Source organism: Peromyscus maniculatus, chromosome 1, assembly GCF_049852395.1.
Source record: "Peromyscus maniculatus bairdii isolate BWxNUB_F1_BW_parent chromosome 1, HU_Pman_BW_mat_3.1, whole genome shotgun sequence".
Lineage (NCBI taxonomy): Eukaryota > Metazoa > Chordata > Mammalia > Rodentia > Cricetidae > Peromyscus > Peromyscus maniculatus.
Genome location: NC_134852.1, coordinates 181,616,031 through 181,638,231, shown reverse-complemented (window position 1 = coordinate 181,638,231; position 22,201 = coordinate 181,616,031). Strand labels below are relative to the sequence as shown.

General features: G+C 38.1%; 1 protein-coding gene across 5 annotated transcripts in view; it reads right to left on the bottom strand.

Annotated features, from left to right (window-relative positions):
• Positions 1-22,201, bottom strand: part of Ric1 (RIC1 partner of RAB6A GEF complex) — a 99,398-nt gene that overhangs the window by 54,047 nt on the left and 23,150 nt on the right. For 4 of the 5 annotated variants that reach the window (XM_076561986.1, XM_076561992.1, XM_076562000.1 and 1 more), the window contains exon 3: positions 16,716-16,795. The exons of the other annotated variant lie outside the window; for it this stretch is intronic. In XM_076561986.1, the coding sequence (XP_076418101.1) occupies positions 16,716-16,795 (80 nt within the window). The remainder of the gene's footprint in view (positions 1-16,715; positions 16,796-22,201) is intronic. 5 annotated transcript variants of the gene reach the window in all.

Genomic DNA, 22,201 nt, shown 5'->3' with positions numbered 1-22,201 from the left:
CATATTTTTCTCTTGTATGCAAGAAAAAAATCCCTTACACATGCTCAAAGCAATATATTTCCCTCTGTATCTTAAAGGCTTTGTGTCTCCACCTACAGTGTGCGCGTTGGACGTCTCACTATGTAACCCAGGCCAGCTTCATCAAATCTGTGATTCTCTTGCCTCCACCTCTCAAAATGCTATTACAATTGTATGTTACTACATCTTTTTTTTTTGTAATTTTTTTGTTTTTGACAATTTCATATGTGTATATACTAAAATCTGGTCATTTTAACCCATTACCCCTTTTCATGCCCATTCTTATAGTGATGCAATATTCTAAAAGTGTCTCTTACATTCTAAGAGACTGGAACTTTTACTGGACCTCACAGCCAAAGTTAATAACATATCTTGAAATCATGTAAGACTTAAGACTTTTAGCCTATTGTGTACTCGGCCTGTTTGTTTAATTTGCCTTTAAGAGAACAACTGAACAATCAACCTTACTTGTCTTGGATTTCCCATGCAGTCAACTTTTATAACCTAAGCTATTGCATAGCTACAATCTTATGTACTGCCCCATGCCCTTGACCGAGATAATGCAGGTATATCTTTGCTGAAAGCCACAGATAGAGAAGTTCAAAGCAACTTTCTAAAACTTACCATAAAGGTTGAAAGCAACCATTTATGGTTACTGATTGATAAACAATGATGTGTTAACTGGTTTGTAGGGACCAGATGGAGCCAGCAACTTAATGCTTTGTAAAACTCTGTTTAAGATTTCTGTCAAGTATCTCATTCCTTCTTCATGTGATGTTTTCTATGCTGTTCAATAATACAGAGCAAAGTCCCTTACTAGGGACAGTAACACCACTCACAGACAGATACCACATTCATACACACAGCTCATACAACAGTCAGACACACACTGGGACAGATACACACAAACATAGGGACAAAGAGATTCAAAACAGTCACAAGACAGCCCTCAGGCAGGCACAGATTCAGACTCATATAACAGACAGAGGGAATAAGAAGTGGAGGATTCAAGTCTGGACTCGCTCTTAGTTAAATGACTCCAAGGGGAAGTGATTTTTATTTCTTTCTTTCCTTAATGAAACACTGATGCATTATTGGTAACTCAGATTTAATCACCAGTATATTTTAGTTTGCACACCTTCCCCACCACTGAAAACCTTCATCCTCCTCACAAGTCCCTTTCTGCTCTGATCCATACCCAACTCGAAGTTTAGTTATGGTTGCTTGAATGAGCATTAGTTGGAGGTTAATTACTGGAATACATGAATTTATCAATGGCTACAACATTGAAAAAAGTAACTCCTCTTCCAGGATGCAATGTTATTTAAACATGCATACTTGCTTGCATGTGCGTGTGTCTGTATAAGTGTGTGTTTGGAATAGAGTGTGGGGGCCTTATGCATGCTAGGTAAGTGTTCTAACACTGAGCAAATTACTTCTCACTCTCAGTGGCACTTTTATTTGCAGGTTTGTATCTGTCCCTCCCCCATCAATATCAAAGTCTTTACTTTTCTTCTTTTTTTAAAAAAAGTAGGTTCTAAACTTTCAAAATAATAGGCTTTCCATAAGCATGTGAACCTACATCACTGTACTGGGCACTTGACCTGTTCAATCTTTGTGTAGGTCTGTGATGGTCACACTTTGTTTCCTTAAAATGTTAATGGGGTTTATGATATCCTATATGCTTTTTCTTGAACTCCTGTTATGTTAGATAATGAATCTCATACTAACCTATTTTCTGTTTTTCTCTCTTGTGTCTTTTGTTCTATAACTATACACATGGTTCCTCAACTGTTTCACTTTCAAAGCTTTTGTGGAATTTCTTTCTTTTTCTTCTTCTTTTGAGACTGAGTTTCTCTGAGTAGCCCCGGCTGTCCTGGAACTCATTCTGTAGCCCAGGCTGACCTCAAACTCAGAGACCTGCCTGCCTCTGCCTCCTGAGTGCTGGGATTAAAGGACCACCATTGCCCAGCTGTAATGTATTTCTTCTGAACCTCTCTCCCAAACTTTCTCTAGGCAATTATCTATTTGAAAGTGATCAACTATCATTTCTTTGAAATGTTTTTGTTTCCTGCATGTCTTCTTCTAAGTCACCCACACACACCCTTTTCTATTGTCAAGTCTCCCAGTTCCCACACTGTAAACTTTCCATAAACAGCTAATAATCCCTGCTTCTTTATATTTAACAAGTTAGCACTAAAAGAGTCAACAAGAAACCCCTGTGTGTAGTTGGGCCTCCCCACCCCCACGGTTCCCAAACACAACTGTCTCTTAAATAACTGTTCTGGCGTGGTGAAGTGGAGTGGAGCGGGCCTTGCTGAACTATCACTGTCTCTGCTCTCCCATTTCACCCAATGCTCCTTTGTGCCTACAGTCCCTAAGGGTCAACCATACAATGTAGTTCCTGTATCTGGTGAAATAAAAAGAAAGCGATTCTTACTCCTTATTTAAATATTTTCAAGGAATCTATGGCCCTTATTTCACTGTGTGTAGATAGTATTCTGTGGTTAGTAGTCTGTCTAATTTCTCAGCCTTTTTGGATTTGCAGTAAAATAGAGTGATTTCTGTCAGTATATTCAGGCAGTCGTCAGGTTAATCTTCTCAAGTTATTTACATTTCCCTTCTAAATTTTAGCTCAAAGGTTGGTTAGGGACATCTCTCACTTTCATTAAAGACAGAAATATTTCAAATTGTTGTTGGGTTGATTGTCACGTGCCTTTCAAGATTACCTACCTTAAAGTGAAAACTGTTATTCCTTATATAAATTCTTTTTACTTATTAGATATGAAGCATTATAACATTTTAAAGCAAATTTACATAAACCTTAATTTCTCAATAACTTCCAAATGACTTACAAAAACTTTATAGAAACGTTTCTACTCCACCTTCCAAGCACAGAAAAACACAGTAAAATATTTAAAATTACAGTGACAAAAATGAACTTTCTAATGAAAACTTTATTATTTACAGCTACAATAATTTGATAAATTATAACAGATGGTTGGAAGAGAGTCATGGAAGTTGAGGCTGGAAGAATAAACTGAAGCCAGATTATGAGAGGCAACTCAATAGTATAAAAATACTACTACTAATCATTTACATGTATGAAAAACTGTTCAGAAATGTACTATATGTAGTATCTCAACCATTTGTAATCTTCTGAAGGCAAACTTTATTATCTCCACTTTTCCAGGGAAAACATGTAACTTAAGAAATACTGAGAACATTGCTAATGGTCATAGAACTAATAAGAGCTGACATCTGAACTTGTGCTTTCAATCCTAGTCTCTAAGCAACTAAACAATCATTTAAAATGAATACTGAAGAACTGATGGAAACAAAGGCAGTAGAGACCAGAGGTTAATTAGGAGACCATTCTTTACATCTGAGCATTTTGAAAAAGTGGCTTCTTGCCTACTTACAGAGAACTAATATGGCTTACTTTAGTGTAAAGTACAAAGGCAAAGGATCTGTGCTACTTTTGGGAAAAGAATTTAAGAGTCAGCAGTCAACACACTATGTGGTTTTTAAACTGTACCATGAGGACTTAAGCTGACTGGTATACTTAAATAGATAACTGATAATTGTTAAATATTTATACAATGAAAACCAACAAAGTTTGTAATCATTCTATAGTAGGGATTTTACTATGCAATCTGAGAAGCAGATAAAATAAACAAAAAAGAATATGCTTAAGAGACCTATAGATGTGTTCTTGTTTGTTCAGAACTACATTGTATGAACTTACTACAGAAGGCACTTCAAATTTCAGTTTCAAGACACAGAAACCAAGCTGTGAGCTGCCTTTCTCTAGCATTCACAGTGCCAAGTGGTGCTGTGCAGGCTGTTGGGGGAGAAAACGCATCAATAGTCACACCTAGCTGTGCACTCTGGGTGCTCAGAGCTTACACGGAAACTGTCAGGCAAGATGGACCCACTGGTACAACGGTGGTACAACTATCAGGGAGTAACCAACCAGTTCAGACTGGACTTAAGAGCTATTCCATAGCAAAGAACTCATGCCAGGTACTGTAAATCCAGTCAAATGACTATACTTGGGAGGTTACAGGCCCTTGGAGGAAGGTACTACTGTTGTTAGGCTAAACATACATGTTGTGTTCATCAAGCTACCTTGTATATATTCATAGTTATAGCTGTAGAACAGTGCTGTTCTAGCCTAGGTGGAAGACGCCTTGTCTGGAAGTGGAAGACTGATAGTATAGAAACCTGTAACTGGCTAAAGTGCGGAGAGTGACTGTCGAGCGCTTAGCCCTTAACAGGCCAACTCTACCCCTAAGGCTCGGAACACCACAGAAGAAGGGACAGGAAGAAGGGAAGAGCTGGAGGAGGGAGGAGTGCCTTGGAAAGCTGTCCTCCAGACATGACGCGGCTATTGCAACTCAGGAACTCACAGCAGCTGTGGTCACTCACACAAGACGGGGCCCATCTATTGTCTGTCACGGGCAGGGGCAGGGGCAGGGGCAGGGGCAGGGTTCATGATAGCCACAGCTTGGAAGATAGTGGTAGTTAATGTTGCCTGGGAGACAGGGTATTTTCCCAAATCTGTGCTCCTCATGCAAGCAACACTAATCAAACACAATGGGTCATATATATTTAAAAGGACATCTGTACTTTTAGATAAATTCAAGGTAGGGGAAGTTTAATAATTTCACTTTAAAATATAATTTACATGAGATTTGTTTTAAAAAAAACTAGTTAACTAAACAGAACATTATCTAGAGACATTAAGTTGCTGTTACCATGTGAATGTGGAATATTTCCCTATGGAACATCTTAGAAAATGTTACATTTAATACAGTTACATTTTCTATATAACCAAACTTTAATGCTATGATACTAACCATGTTTAAAAGTACCAATACAATAAATAAGCTATGATAATAATATAAACACATTGCTAACTTTAAAAATAGTTTGCATTTTGGGGTATTACATATATTAAATATTTTCACCAAAGATCTCAAAAACAAGGTTGCCACTGCTTATATTTGGTAAGTAACTCAATTTGAGACATGTTTTAGAAGGACATCTGTACTTTTAGATAACTTCATTATCCTTCAAAGTGGAGTTCACTGTAACACTCATATTTAATTAATGAGAATTCCCTTCTATTCTGACCACATATGAATAGTCTTAAGTATCCAGTGGAAGCAGTTTAACAATTTTAAAGGTAACCTAGAAAATAATGCTGGATGCAGTTTAGTAAGAGTTTAACTTTTCTTTCCTTCTCATTTTATACACATAAAATAACTGAAGAAAGACATAAAGTAATTTTAAAGTGCCCATTTCCAAGTCAGAGAAGAAATAAAACCCAGTTGACTAGAAATACAATAGCCCCTCTTTCCACATTTCTAAAAGGTTGTTTGAGTCTAGCTCAAGATACATGTACGGAAGGCAAAGAATGAAACCAACCCAATTTGAGAATTCTGTTCTAAATATGTACTTAATATAAATGAAAATCTCTAATTTTCTATTCCAATGAACTATTACATATTCACGTCAATAAAGAGCAATGAAAAAAATTAAATGTTTTGGTGGAGAAGGGTAAGGCAGTTACTGCTCAAATTTCTAATGGCCTTCAGGAGTGACTAAGTTCCCAATGAACTTATAAAAGCAAGACTCAAAATTACAGCACTCTCAAATGAACCATAAAATTATGCATAAATTTTATATGAAAAAATTAAGCTCACCTTTAAATTCAATCAAATACACTCTGGAGGGTTATGCCAGTGATACAGTTAACTGCTACAACACAAATTCAACAAGCTTTTGTTTGAACAAAGTCTCAGGTGCAGAGATCTCAAATACTATTAAGTACCACTTAAAGAAAATACTAATAGGGCAGACAACACAATGGATTTGGGGTATGGGACAGACACTTCAAGAGTTCAGTAAATCAGAATCAGATGTGGTGGCTCATGTCCTTGATTACAGCACTCAGGTGGAGCGTAAACCGAGTGCAAGGGCAGCCTGGGCTACACAGTGAGATTCTGTCACAGAGCAAAGCAAAATAAAACAAAACAGTACAGTACAGTGCAATTATTTATACAGTGGTTTTTTCCCACAGAACTTACTTCAGGCCTGTCTTTTTTCCAAGCAAATAACTCAAATGTTTGTATCTATAAAATGCTCCTCTTGGCCGGGTGGTGGTGGCGCATGCCTTTAATCCCAGCACTCGGGAGGCAGAGCCAGGCAGATCTCCGTGAGTTCCAGGCCAGTCTGGTCTCCAAAGAGAGTTCCAGGAAAGGCACAAAGCTACACGGAGAAACCCTGTCTACACAAAAAACAAAAAACAAAACAAAACAAAAAAACTTGTTCCTCTTTTTCATAAGTGTTTCCCTTGAAGTACTAGTGTGACTTTTCAGGACATTTATTCACTTTTGTTCATTTATTTATTTTTAAATTTCCTTTTTGCAGTGCTGAGGACTCCCAAGGCCTTGTGCATGCATGCAAGTGTTCTACCCCTGGACTACCACAGACTTGCAGGCCCTGACATTAACTTTACTTATTTATTACTATCTTAGGCCTCCTAAATATCAGTTTATAACGAATGTCTCATAAATTTAGTGGGCATATGAAAAATAGTCAGTTATGATAATGAGCATGAACTCTCAACTATAAGATAGGCTTGAAATGTGCTAGTCTTGATCTAAGGAGTTCTGGCTGTCCTAGCCAGACTTAAGGCTTTGGTTCTCTTTCCCAGTTCTGAAGTTCACAATGGTTTCTTTCTCTACATCACACATTTCATCAGTTGTAGATAATCTGATTTGGTTTCCTTTCTATGGGGAAAGACCTGTTGGGGGTTGAATGCAGAGCCTCACACATGCTAAGTCATACTTCATCACTGAGCTATACTAATGTAATTATTTATCAGTATGCCCATAATTAATGAAAGTATTTCTGAATGAAATTGAATAATCTTAAATGTGCCTAAATATTCTCCAATAGAAAATAACTGAAAATGTTCAAACTGATGATCTTATAGGTAGTCATGTTTACTATTATAATGGTCCCAAATTATCCAGCCAGAAAAAAATTAAAAAAAAAAAAAACTGGACAGAATACACACACACACAAAAAAAAAAAAAAAACAAAAACCACTACGGTCATCCAATAGCAAGCAGAAGAATGATGATTTCAAGGCCAACTAGGGCTACAAAGTGAGAGCTTGTCACAAACACAAAACTAAAGAGTTTTCTAGCAAAAGTCACTTTTCAGACTACTACATACAGTGGGAGAACCCAAGTAGAACACAGAAGTCTCGCTAAGTTAAAGAAAGAAAAAGATTAACGTTCATGGAAACAAAGGCTGGAGCACACCGAAGAAGAGCTCTAGAATCTCCGTCCCCTTACAATACTGGGTATAAAGCCATTCGTACGAAACACCACACCTGTCAGACAAAGGATAAACCGGTAATGTTTGGGATTCCCTGGAGGAGGGCTCTAGTTCTGACAAGCTAGAGGGAAGAGACCGTGGAAGACAGTCTAAAGTAAAGGCTCACTCCATTCTCATAAAGCACACAAACAAGCCTCAAACTGTTCAAAAGTTTTCTAAGTAACCTGTCACCCATAACAAACTTCACCGTTCTTTAAAGGAAAACCACAAAACTCTTCCAAAGGAAAACACGAAGATCAGATACTCAACTATGTAGGATGATGCCAGTAGCCAAACTAAAATAACTAGGCATGTAATACGACCCAGTAATTCTACACATGGGTATTTATTTACTCAAAAAATATAGGACAAATGGAGAGTGGGATGAGATTATAATTTAAAAAAGCAAAATTCACATTTTTAAATCTTTATACACTTCTCACTATTTTTGAAATAAAACACTGATTGCTACTATAAAATTTTATAGAGTGCTATGGAATATATCTGGAGGACTAGTGACTCCCTGAGTATAAAGGAGGACAAGAGAGCTGGGAAGAAACTTTACAGGATACAGCAGATGGCTGCTCTGAGTTCAAAAGCCAGGCCAGATGGCTTTCTTACATAAAATGATGGTGGGGAAGCAAACCACCCGGGGCAAAGAACAGAGAAAGACAGAAATTGTGACTTCCACCATAGTCTGCATATGAGAAACGTAGGCTCCAAATCTCATGCCAGAGAACCTGGACTTTATTTTGTGGCACCTAGAGAGCAATAAAAGTTTTTAAGAATCACATCTTTAGGTCTTTCCTTTGGAAAAAACAACATAAAGGATAGATTTCACTACGCAGGAGAGACTAGAAGAAAAACTAGTGATCAGATGATTCTAGAAGCACTGGAGAAGTGTAGTTAGTCAATGAAACTTGATTACTGAACAAATACAGGAAGTGAAGAGAAACAAAGAATCCGAGGTTTTCCACTTCATAGGACTACATAAAGGATTACTTGCAGTCAAGTTTGGTAAAGCAATTTCAGGTTTGGTTTGGCAGGAGAGAATAAGCATAGTTTAAACAACGTGAATTTAAGGCTGCTACTGAACCACTTAAATTGATTTAATCGTAGAAAGGTAAACTTGGCACTCAAGAAATGATCAGATATAGAACTCATCTACTTACATACAGCACAGTTAAAGAAAACACACACACACACACACACACACACACACACACACGTACACGCACGCACACGCGCACGCAAACCACCTCTCGAAAACACTACAGCACTGTTCGAGTATTATAACTAAGAGCGCTGATTTAAACCCACTGACAGTCATGGAATAGATGGCATCAGTCCCACTTACTTATCAAGTAAGTAAAATGGATCTTTAAAAGAAAATATGCACGGCCGGGCGGCGGCAGCGGCGGCGGCGCACGCCTTTAATCCCAGGACTCCGGAGGCAGAGGCAGGCGGATCTCTGTGAGTTCGAGACCAGTCTGGTCTACAGAGCGAGATCCAGGAAAGGCTCCAAAAGCTACACAGAGAAATCCTGTTTTGAAAAACCAAGAAAAAAGAAAACACACACACACACACACACACACACACACACACACACACACACACACACACGCACCACAGCAACATAACTAATCCTAAAACCTCAGGAAAACCATGAGAAATTTTATATAGGGAAAGGGCAAGTAAATTATATGTTTAAATCATTTAGAGGTAAATTATAAAAGATAATAATAATCCAGGGAAAAGGTTACAAGTTCCAAACTAAAGAAGTCTTGTTGGGAATTAGGAGGCAAAGGAAGAAATGAGGGAAATATGCACTGGTAGGCTAAAATGGACTTTGTAGACTGGCTCAGGTGTGAATGACAGGGGAGAGTGAGTTCCAGTACATCGTGGTTCTCTGCACAGAAGGGAACTGGCTCTACATATTTCTAGGATTAAATTACTTTAAAAAATCACGATATAGTATTTCATTTTTATAGTTAACTACATAACAACATCCCTTCTTACTAATTATAAATCCTTTGTTAGAACCTAAAACTTCATTATTTTCTCACTTACCCCAAAATGTCATTCCCCTAAGTGCATGCTGTGTTCCTCTCAAACTCCTTAAGATCCTTTTACGTGTTATCGTCTCAATGAAGATCCTAAGGATTCAATTTCAAGCTGTAGTTCCACTCTTGATTCCCTAACCCTGATGTATTTGCCTGCATAATATACAATGTGTTATAATTATGCAAACTACGTAAGTAAAGTGATTTTGTTGTCCCCCACCCCATCCCACGCTACATCTCTAGCAGCTAGTAGCTTTCACAGTTCCTGGAGACTTTTAAACAAAAGGCAGAAACTACAAGAGAATACTTATTTCTAAGGCCTTTAATCTGGTGGTAACAACAACAATGTGCAGGGATCTACGAACTGGGTAGATATTTTAATAATTCTATCAGTCTTTGGATTCAGATGGCACCTTTGGGATGTGGCTATGACAAGAGGAGTTTCAGAATTTAGGATTATGTAATATTCTAGCTCATCCGATTAATAAATGCTAGTACAATTACAATGTGAATGTTAATGGATGCATGAGACATGCAAAGCTCAACAGCTAAGAATCACACATGTAAATCTACAGAACTGACACATGCTGAAATCAAACTAGATATAGATGTTTTGAAACTCTTAGAGAGAAACATTTTTAAAACCACTATCACCTATTTCCCAAATAACAAGGTACCTACCAGAAGGAAAGAAGAAAAATTAGTTAAAATTTTCCCTCTAAAATCCTAACACAGCTGGGCAGTGGTGGCACACACCTTTAATCTCAGTATTAGGGAGGCAGAGGCAGGTAGATCTCTGAGTTTGATACCTGCCTGGTCTACAGAATGAGTTCTAGGACAGTCAGAGCTACACACAGAAACCCTGTCTCTTAGCCATTCTGACAGGCGTAGGGTAGTATCTCAGAGTTGTTTTGATTTGCATTTCCCTGATGATTAGGGATGTTGAGTAATTCCTTAAATGTCTTTCAGCCATTTGAGTTTCCTCTGTTGAGAATTCTCTGTTTAGTTCTAAAGCCCATTTCTCAATTGGACTATTGGTCATTTTGATGTCTAATTTCTTGAGTTCCTTATATATTCTGGATATCAGTCCTCTGTCAGATGTGGGGTTGGTGAAGATCTTTTCCCATTCTGTAGGCTGTCGCTTTGCCTTGTTGACCGTATCCTTTGCTCTACAAAAGCTTCTCAGTTTCAAGAGGTCCCATTGATTGATTGTTTGTCTCAGTGTCTGTGCTACTGGTGTTATATTTAGGAAGTGATCTCCTATGCCAATGCGTTCAAGACTACTTCCTACTTTCTCTTCTAGCAGGTTCAGAGTAGCTGGATTTATGTTGAGGTCCTTGATCCACTTGGATTTAAGTTTTGTGCATGGTGACAGATATGGATCTATTTGCAGCCTTCTACACGTTGATATCCAGTTATGCCAGCACCATTTGTAGAAGATGCTTTCTTTTTTCCATTGTACACTTTTGGCTTTTTTGTCAAAAATTGTATGTTCATAGGTGTGTGGGTTAATGTCAGGGTCTTCAATTCGATTCCATTGGTCAACATGTCGGTTTTTATGCCAATACCAAGCTGTTTTTATTACTGTAGCTCTATAGTAGAGCTTGAAGTCAGGGATTGTGATGCCTCCAGAAGTTGTTTTTTTGTACAGGATTCAGATCAAAAACACTGAAGACACTTTATGCTGGAGAGGATGTGGAACTAGGGGAACTCTCCTTCACTGCTGGTGGGAATGCAAGCTTGTACAACCACTTTGGAAATCAATATGGCGCTTTCTTAGAAAATTGGGAATCAATCTCCCCCAAGATCCAGCTATACCACTCCTGGGCATATACCCAAGAAATGCTCAATCATACCACAAGAGCACTTGCTCAGCTATGTTCATATCAGCATTGTTTGTAATCGCCAAAACCTGGAAACAACCCAGATGCCCTTCAACTGAAGAATGGATAAATTGTGGCACATATACACAATGGAATACTACTCAGCAGAGAAAAACAATGACATCATGAGGTTTGCAGACAAATGGATGGATCTAGAAAAAATCATCCTGAGTGAGGTAACCCAGACTCAGAAAGACAAATATGGTATGTACTCACTTATAGGAAGATGCTAGATGTGGAACAAGGATGACTGGACTGCTACTCACATCACCAGTGAGGCTACCTAGAAAACGGGACCCCAAGAAAGACACGGAGAAATGGAAGAGATCTACATGAACAGCCTGGACATGAGTGGGAGCAATGAAGGGCGAGGGTCAAGGGAAAGAGAGCGGGAGATCCTAGCTGGATCAAGAAAAGAGAGGGAGAACAAGGAATAGGAGTCCATGGTAAATGAAGACCACATGAGAAAAAGAAGAAACAAAGAGCTAAAGAGGCCCACAGAAATCCACAAAGATACCCCCACAAAAGACTGCTGGCAATGGTCAAGAGACAGCCGAGACTGACCTACTCTGGTGATGGGATAGCCAAACACCCTAATAGCTGTGCCATAAACCCCATCCAAGGACTGAGGAATCTGGATGCAGACATCCACGGCTAGGCCCCTGGTGGAGCGCTGGGAGTCTAATTAGTGAGAAAGAGGAGGGTTTATATGATCGAGAACTGTTGAAACCAAGGTTGGATAAAGCACAGGGACAAATAACCAAATGAATGGAAACACATGAACTATGAACCAAAGGCTGAGGGGCCCCCAACTGGATCAGGCCCTCTGAATAAGTGAGACAGTCGATTGGCTTGATCTGTTTGGGAGGCATCTAGGCAGTGGTACCAGGTCCTGGGCTGGCTGCATGAGTTAGCTGTTTGAAACCTGGGACTTATGCAGGGACACTTGGCTCAATCTGGGAGGAGGGGACTGGACCTGCCTGGACTGAGTCTATCAGGTCGATCCCAGTCCTCGGGGGAGACCTTGATCTGGAGGAGGTGGGAATGGGGAGTGGGCTGGGGGGAAGGGGAGGGGGGCAGGAAGGGAGAGAACAAGGGAATCTTTGGCTATTATGTAGAACTGAATAGTATTGTAAAATAAATACAAAAAATAAGAAAAAGAAAAGTGAGCAACAGAATGCCTGTACACTTTTATAAATTCCTTATTAATTAAACAAAAAAAGAAACCCTGTCTCAAAAAAACCAAAAGAAAAAACCCAACCAAACAATAAAACGAAAACAAAACACCACCAACAAAAACTAACACCAATGTCTCATTAGCAGTAATAAAAAACTACAATCATGTGCCACCAAAATGTTTCAATCAAAGATGGATTTCATATATAGTGGTAGTCCCATAAAATTAAAACAGGGTGAAAAAATCCCACTGCTTAGTGATGCTGTAGCCACTGTTAACAGGAAGCACAGAGCGATAGCTGGTTCTACATAGTGAGTTCTAGACAGCCAGGGCTACATAGAGATCCTGCCTCAAAACAAACAAACAAACAAAAAAAGCCAAAACCAACCAACCAAACACACAACTACAAAAGAACCCAAGAGTACATGAAAACTAATTTGTTGAAATTATTTTCATTATGAAGAAATAAGCTATTTCAAAATCTCCTAAACTCATATTTAAATATAGTTAAGTAAACAAATTTCAAAGCTAAACATAATTATTTCTAATTTATCCACGTCAAAGTTTCCATCAAAAATTTCACTGCTCATCTTACAATGTAAAAAAAACGTTAAAGCCTTCAGCCAGTCTAAGATAGGGTGGAACTTATAAAGATACAAAAGACAAACAGAACATCAAAGAATGACATTTGAAATGAAAGATGTTATTTAATAATACTGCCATCATTGTTGAAGATTGCCTCCCTGCATCTACAAGAATGCTGGAAACATTAGGGAAGGTATCTGAGCTGTGTGCCCAGCTGGAGTGTAATGGAAATCATGTGTAGTCTGAGGTTAAGATGCTGTCATGTAATACAGGAAAGCTGAGATGCTCTAGAAATAAAGTCGATGTGATGAACTCCTAAGATGTAGAGAGAAGAAACAAAGGACGGTGCTACTTCTATAATTGAAGAGGACACAATTACCTGCCAGCCTTTGTTATGCTGCCTCTAGCTCGGGGACTATTGCAAACCTTTCTAATTCTTCCTTTTTTTGCTATTTCTTATTCCCCAAGTCTTAAGAAGCAGGAGATTGCTGGATGAGGCAAACAGAGTTGAAATATGTACTATCAGAGACTAAGGAGTACGGACTATGGAACTGTAACACCCTGTCTGAATCCTGGCTCTTCCCTGTGACTGCATCAGCTTGTGTTGACGGGTAGCTTTTCTGTGCAGCAGTCTGGGCAACAAGTATCTTAAATTATATAGGCGTTTACAATAATACACATGGCAACATCGCCAAAACCACGTTTTTCACTCTCCTCTGACCATTACATGGTCACAACTTTTCAGGTTTTAAAATCATGAACTCTAGCCAGGCGGTGGTGGTGGGTGCCCTTAATCCCAGTACTCAGGAGGCAAAGGCAGGTAGGTGGATCTTGAGTTCGAGGACAGCCTGGTCTAAAGATGAGTTCCAGGACTCTGGACTATTGCACAAAAAATCCCCGTCTCAAAAAACAAACAAACAAGAAATCATGAACTCCTAACCACCAACTCCCTAAAAAGGTACTTTTGCTAGCATTCTTTTTTTGTTTTACAAATGGTTTCTTCAGAAAACTCAGTGAAATAAGTAACTCTAGAAAGCACTGGGCACACAAATGCAGCGGGTGGGATCCAGTCAGCAGAGCACTATTTGTGCCAATGATTCACAGAATCGCTACTCTACGTCATAGTCTTGCAAAGTAAAAAGGTTATGTGTACTTTATTTTCTATTCCTGACTTTGTAACTTACTTTAAAAACACTTTGAGACACTCATCCATGAGGACTGTGTCTACATCACTCCTGCTACTCCCTTCCCCTTCCAGCTCCTCTCATGTTCTACCCTCTACCAAATTCTTAGTTATTGCTGTTACATAGATAAACACACACGGTACATATACAACCTCTCCTGTTTATTTAGCAGTCCTTGTATGTACATGTGTCCAGGGCTGACCACTGGGACCGGACATCCTCTGCTAGAGCTCGTCCTTGGAGGAAACTGATTTTCCCCTTCCCAGCAGGCACTGACCACCTGTAGTTATTCATCTAGAGCAGATCTTATGCAGTCTCCCCCATCTACTTTGGCATGTCAACTGGTATTGTCATTACTGTTGAGAGTTCATGGGTGCATTTTCCCTGTCTGTCATGTCTAGGGAACACTATCTAGCAGCAGACATCCTGGTTGTCCATGATGGTTGTTTTCTGAGTTTTACACACACTTAATGTTAATCATTAAATTATTTTTTACATGTAACGAGTGTGATTTACCTATGTGAATATACTGATTATAAAAAGATGATATACCACTGAAGTGCTGTGCTGGCTAGACAGAAATTAGAGTCATTTGGGAAGAGGAACTCTGCTAAGAAAATGTTCCTACCAGACTGGCCTGTAGGCAAGCCTGTGGGGCATGTTCATGGCTGATGATTGATGTGGGAGGGTGTACTCTATTGTGGGTGTGCAACCTGTAGGCAGGTGGTCCTGGATGGTATAAAAAACTGGGTGGCAAGCCATGAGGAGCAAGCCAGTAAGCAGCATTCATGTAGGGGCTCCTGCCCTGACTTCCCTTCATGATGGACTGTTCCTGGGACATGAAATGGAAATAAGCCCTTTCTCCCCAAGTTGCTTTTGATTATGGTGTTTTATCATAGCAATAGAAACCCTAAAGATCATATTTTTTAATTCTATTATATAAAACTTTTCTTAAATTATTTTATGTACAATGAGAACTTTGAAAAGTTCAGTGAAGTTAAATGGGCAATAAGATAGGCAGAAATCACTTCATAGAAACGAAGAAAAGCCCAAAATGTCTTTTGTGTGTCAAAGCGTGTGTAGGTCAGAGGATCCAAGTAGATTGGCTGGCTAACCAGCAAGCTCCAGCAAGTTCTACCTGTTTCCACCTCTCCAGTCCTGGGATGACAAGCTCAGGCCACCATGCCCGGCACTTTTTATGCGGGTTTGGGGGACTGACTGGGGTCTTCAACTGAGCCATCTTGGCAGCCTAAAAATGCAGTATCTGCTCATACTAGAAGAAATTTATCTATAGGTTTGAAATAATGTGCAAACTAAATGTGAAATCAAGACATTATGCTAATACAACTGGTTTGTTGTGGCATTTGTCTAATATGAACAATTATGAACAGCTCAGTGCAACTACTATTTGGGACAATCTTGATAGTATTACAGTGTCAGGCACATTTCACATCTCTTCATCCCACTAGTTTTCTTTGCATAACTGGCCTTGGTCTTCTTCAGTAAGGCCTTTTTAATACATATATGTATGTGTGTATATATATAATTTTGATATATGTTATATCTATGCTTAACATATATTTAATATATATCATACATTATACAAACAATATATTTATCACTAATTTCTACTAATTATAGTATTTTGTTATAGTATTAAATATTAATATTAAAATTAAAAATAATTATGCTGATAATTACTAATGATTAATAATACACAAATGAGATCTATATTTTAGGAATATCTTTTAATATACTGTTTTAATATATTATATCATTTATATAATTTTTTAAGGTTTTTGTAATCTTCTCAGGAGTTTCCTCTTAATCATATTGGCAACAGTCTCTCACGTAACATCAAGCAAATTTTTGACATAGAAGTGGTTTGCCCCTAGAAAATAAAATGTTGTGCTTTAAAAGTATGGTTTTTTTTATTAAAAAATAAAGCATGCTGTGAAGGAAATATGCAAAACATAACGACACCGTTTAAAGATTTAAAGCAAAAGTCCATGTCTCCCCCAAAGTTTACCTAGGGGGTAACTACTGCCTGTGTGGGGTTTTTTCCGTGTGAGTATATATAATAAACACAGGCAAAGGAGCCTGTAATTGACTAAGAGTTTGCCTCTTCATATTATCTCTCAGCTCTCCATTTTAATAAAGACTAGAAAGTATCTGACTTGGAGTATATTAGTAGTAATTCTGAATGTCTAAGAAAGGATATAACACAATCCTCAGTATTCCTTGACTTAATTACATATTTTTTAAATTTAAAAAAATGGACAATTTCTGAAACATCATTTCAGAAATGCAACTTAACATCTTACTGATGTTAGACAACCCCAAATGACAGTCTTTAAAAAATATTAAGTTTGCAAGCCATGTATTCGAAGAATGAAGCCAATAAACTTACTTGGGATATACTGGTTCATAAAGGTATTTGTCCCCTCTTGAAGAAGCAATATGAAAAAACAAGATGTAGCCATTTGCTGTCTGAAAGAGAAATTGTATTAACCATAAATTAGAATGTTGTAACTGCCACCCTAGGCTATAATTTTATATTCCAGGACTATAAAAAGAAATCTCACTCAACCCTCCTTTGAAGAATTATAGTCTATATATGAAAAATGACTTTTAATATAATCTATCATAAAATGTGCTTAACAAATTTTAAAAATATTTTATAAACTATGTAACTGAAATCAAGTTTGTAGAATATTATGGACATAAACATTCTAAAACAAGTTATAACTCAATAGATGAGTACTGTGCAAAATACACAGCCCTTTCTGACCTCTACAGAAGTGGGGCATGTAATAATTCTAAGCCTACAAAGCAATACTATCAAATAGTAAAAGTATAAAATGTCTGATTGTACCCAAATAAATTTATCATTTACTTCAAAATACTTAAAATAAAAAATTTAAATTTCTTACTATAAAATATATTCTGAGACAAGAGGAAAAAGAGCAAATCTTGAAATTTCAAAATCTAAACATCAGCTAACTAAAGTCAATCTCTAATTTCCAAAACATGAACATCTGACATCTAAATTTCCAAAGAAACTAAATATTATAAAGACAGAAATTGTATTACAAAAAACAATGTAGCATCTGGGTGACTGAAGCAGGTTTCTGGCCAGCCTGGGCTACCCTAAGAGACTCTCTCTCAAAAACAAAACCAACTCAACAATAGAAACACAAAACCATTGTTATGTTATATGATCACGGTGTCCATCTGTGACTTACAGGGCTCAAACAACCACTTTACATTTACATAAATATGCATATATAATAGCTCCTTCAAGATATTTTCATTGTAAAATCAAGCAATAGAGTGAAGTAGCAGTTTTTTACCCAAACTTCTTTACCCTAACACTGAATTTCTATCATCTCAGAGGTAAGTGAGGCCGAATCCAAAGTAGAAAGAATCAAAACCAAAGAAATCATCCAGTGTTTCCTATTTCTTCCCAGTACTGGCAAAACCAAAGAAATCATCCAGTGTTTCCTATTTCTTCCCAGCACTGGCTTCCTGTTTTCAGTTAAAGGAATAACAGAGGAAACATTTCCCAGAGCAGCCAGGGTTTGCTTTTAACTATAAACTTACCCTTCTGCAATATATTTTCGAAAACTACAGTTTAATTTACTGAATATTAAAGAAGATAAAGATTGTTCAGAAAGATTATCTTTCAAATTCCTATGGTAATTTTATATTCTTGCAAAGGGAAAAGAGCTTCCAATCAAACCAGGGCAAAAGCCACAAACATCCTCTCCCAGGATGATGAGTGTTGTGAACTTGACTGCCACCTCATGAGAGCGGGAAAGGCAACACAGAATGGTCAGTCAGTTTTTAAGATGGTAACATTAACATACAAATGCTGTCTGGAAGATCAGTCACTCAAAGGTCAAAAAGTTCAACACTTCAGACAATCAAATACTAATAACATACATACCAAAGTAATAAAGCATACACAGAAAATAATGTCAGTGAGAATAAAGCATCACTTTGTGCTAGTATTTCATCTAATACAATAGTGAAAACACAAATAATACCTTGATTTACTATTTGATATTTGGTATCAATCATTTTAAGTAAATATTTCAGACTTCTGTGTATACCAAACATATACTTCTAAATCTCAATGACATCTACTACTGACATTTCATAAACAGTTCTGCCTTAGAACAAGTTTTTAAAGTCTTGGTAATAAATGATGTCCCTTTAGTAGTCACCAAATCTATTACTATGCATCATTATAATGACCTTTCTCTCCATGACCCCAAAATAATATAAAGGAAGCATTTAACTATTGCTTAATCTTTTCAGGCAGCAATCTTAATTCCCCCTGATAACATACATACATACATACATACACACACACATACATACAACCATCCAAAATTCAGTAATTTCAAATAACAATGAAATAGCAGACTGCAATATCCGAATTCTTCACACTGATCTATAAATTGCATTTTAATTTTTCATATTCTTTGTTATATATGTTTAAAGTAAGAAAAAATATAAATCACCTCAAAATATACTGTTCTCCCAAGACAATAATGTAACTATTGTGCATACAGACATGAATATACATAAATGGAAAATGGTAAGGTAACAAAGATGCTGAAATAAAGGTGATGAGTATCTTTTGATCTGAACAACATTCATCAAATTTTTTTTTTCTGAGATAGGCATGGTGACACACAGATTTAATCCCAGCAATCAATTAGATCTCTATGTGTCTGAGACCAGCCTGATCTACACAGAAGGTTCTGAGACCCTCCCTCAATGAATGAATGAATCCTAAGTCAGCAAGATGGCTCAGTGGATAAAGGACTTGCTGCCAAATCGAACAGCCTGAATTTGATCCCTGGGAACATCGTGACTCCTGTAAGCTGTCCTCTGACTTCTATTTAGGCTGTGGACATGCACACCCCCATTCACAAATAAATTTTTTAAATTATATTCCTAACACTATCACATTGTTTATACTATGGGTCTAACCTCTGTTCTAAAAAAAGGGAAGGAGGGGAGCCAGATTTCAGCTTCCAACAAAACTGGATTAAAATTGAAGTTGATTTATGCTTCAATTTGAAATAACTTTAAAAATACTTATAATATACATTTTATATATAAAACAATGGGTTGTTGTTTGTATTTGTTCTTTTGTGGGACTCACTATCCAGCTCCCAAATAAATCACACATGGAGGCTTAGTCTGTCTTATGAATGCCCAGCCTTAGCTTGGCTTAGTTTATAGTCAGCTTTCCTTATCTTAAATTATCCCATCTACCTTTTGCCTCTGGGCTTTTCCTGTTGTCTTACTTCTGTAAATCTTACTCTTCCTCCGTGGCTTTCTATGTAGCTGGGAGGCTGGCCCCTGGAGTTTTCCTCCTCTGGCTCCTTCTGACTCCTCCATCTCCCAGATTTCTCCTTCTATATATACTCTGTGCCTGCCAGCCCTGCCTATCCTTTCTCCTGCCTTCCTATTGACCCTTCAGTCCTTTTTAGACCATCAGGTGTTTTAGACAGGTACAGTAACACAGCTTCAGAATTAAACAAATGCAACATAAACAAAAGCAACACACCTTCAAATAATATTCTACAACAGCAATGACTCTCAAAGCATACACCAAGGCCTGTCAACCGTGGAAAGTGGGAAACAAAGGCGAGCCCTATTCCTCTCACATAGCTTACTGCCCTGTGAAGATTTTCACATTACAATAATGACAGAGGAAGTTGAAGCACAGTCTGGTTGGTAGACTTCTCCAAACTGCGGAAATGAAGCTGGGAGTTCTGGAAGACAGACACTCTTAGAGATAGAATTTACGTGACGAAGTCCTAGACAGGAAAGAACTACACACAACAGCAATTCTAGAGGACCAGCAAGGGCGGGGATGTGAGGAAAGCACTTGGTAAGAGAAGAGAAAAAGAACTGTAACGGCAACAGCGCATGGTGTCTCAAGAGTCTTGCTAACAGCATCTGTCTCAGAAACAGGACTAAAAACCATAGTTCACAGGGCAGGGTGGACTACTCAGGAAGGTTATCCTCAGCTCTTTGTACAATAATCCTAGAAAGGATCCATGCCGTAGTAAGTTGAGTAGTTAATAATTCTCAAAAGCAAGCATAGAACGTATCATGAACAGATCAAACTATTCCAACTAACTGCATGCCAGAAAGACAGGACTTCAAAAGTCCCAGCACTCGACAAAGTTAGATCACATCACATAGCATCATCTACACACAATAAATGATTACCACATATAGAGAGATGCAGGACACTAGCAAAGAGAACTGGGAAGAAAATTAACCAAACAAAACAATCCAGAACACAAGTAACTGAAATGAATACAAAAAGGCTGAACAGGCTGGGCGGTGGTGGTGCACGCCTTTAATCCCAGCACTTGGGAGGCAGAGGCAGGCGGATCTGTGAGTTCGAGTCCAGCCTGGTCTCCAAAGCGAGTTCTAGAAAAGGTGCAAAGCTACACAGAGAAACCCTGTCTTGAAAAACAAAACAAAACAAAAAAAGGTTGGATAGTTACGACATTCTTTTTTTTTTTTTTAGACTTTCATTTTATTTTATGCATGTTTTGCCTGCCTGTACATATGTGTGCCTGGTGTCCAGAGATCAGAAGAAGGCATAAGATCCCCTGGAACTAGAGCTATTTACAGATGGCTATGAGCCACCAAGCAGGGGCTGGGAACTGAACCCGGGTCCTCTACAAGAACAACAGGTGTTCTTAACCACCAAGCCATCTCTCCAGCCTCCAGTTACTTTGTTCTTTATCTTCAAAAGGTTAGAAAAATTAAAAATACCGAACTATAACTCAGGGACAAAAACCAAACCATGCAAGATTAGAAGTACACAACGCAGGGCCAACAGTTAGACAGCGGAGAAATGAAATTTGTCATAAAATCACAGCAATCAAACTATTCACAGTGAAATGGGGGAAAGGATAGAACAGGAATAATTCAATTCTGAAATTTCATGTGGCCTAATATAAATATTCCAGGTCCTCAAATGATGCATTTAAATTTAATTGAGCTTTTATTTCCTTTACTTGAATTAAAAAAATTTTAAATGATATATTTATTTTTATTTTATGTGCATTGATGTTTTGCCTATATGTATATCTGTGCGAGGGTGTTGGACCCCCTGGAACTGGAGTTACAAACAATTGTGAGCTGCCATGCGGGTGCTGGGAATTGAGCCTAGGTCCCCTGAAAGAGCAGACAGTGCTCTTAACCATGGAGCCATCTCTCCAGCCCCTAAAAAAATTTTTTTACTTTATTTTGCTGATGTGTTTTTGCATGGAGTGGTGTGTATGTATGTGTACACAAGTACCACAACCCATACATAGAGGTCAGAAGACAACCTGTGGAAGTTGGTCCTCTCCTTCCACCTAATACCATGTGGGTACCAGGGATCAAACTCAGGTCATCTGAATTGGCAGTGACTCTAAGATGTGGTTCTTCCATGATTGTGATTCTAATTTGGACTTCTAAAAACTACTCAAGGAATCAGAAAGATTGATGAAGTGGATAAAGATGCTTGCTGTCAAACTTGACAGCCACAGTCCACCCCCAAGGCTCACAAGTTGTCCTCAGACCTCTTTATGTGTGGTAGCAAGCATGAACCCACATTTAAAAACAAAAACAGGTTCTAGTTATTTTTCTTAAAGTTAGTAAACAAAGTAATGGGCTTCCTTACGGGACCTTCATATCTACACTGTTCTTACCTGTCCCACTTTCCCAATGCCCCTTCCTCCCTTCACTGGCCCCTCTTGCAGGTCCCCTTCCTACCCAATTCCTCCTCTTCTACTCTGGAGTCACATGTGTTCCATTATCCCTTCTTCTGTCCTTCCCCTCTACCTTAAGATCTCCCCTTCATAGTTC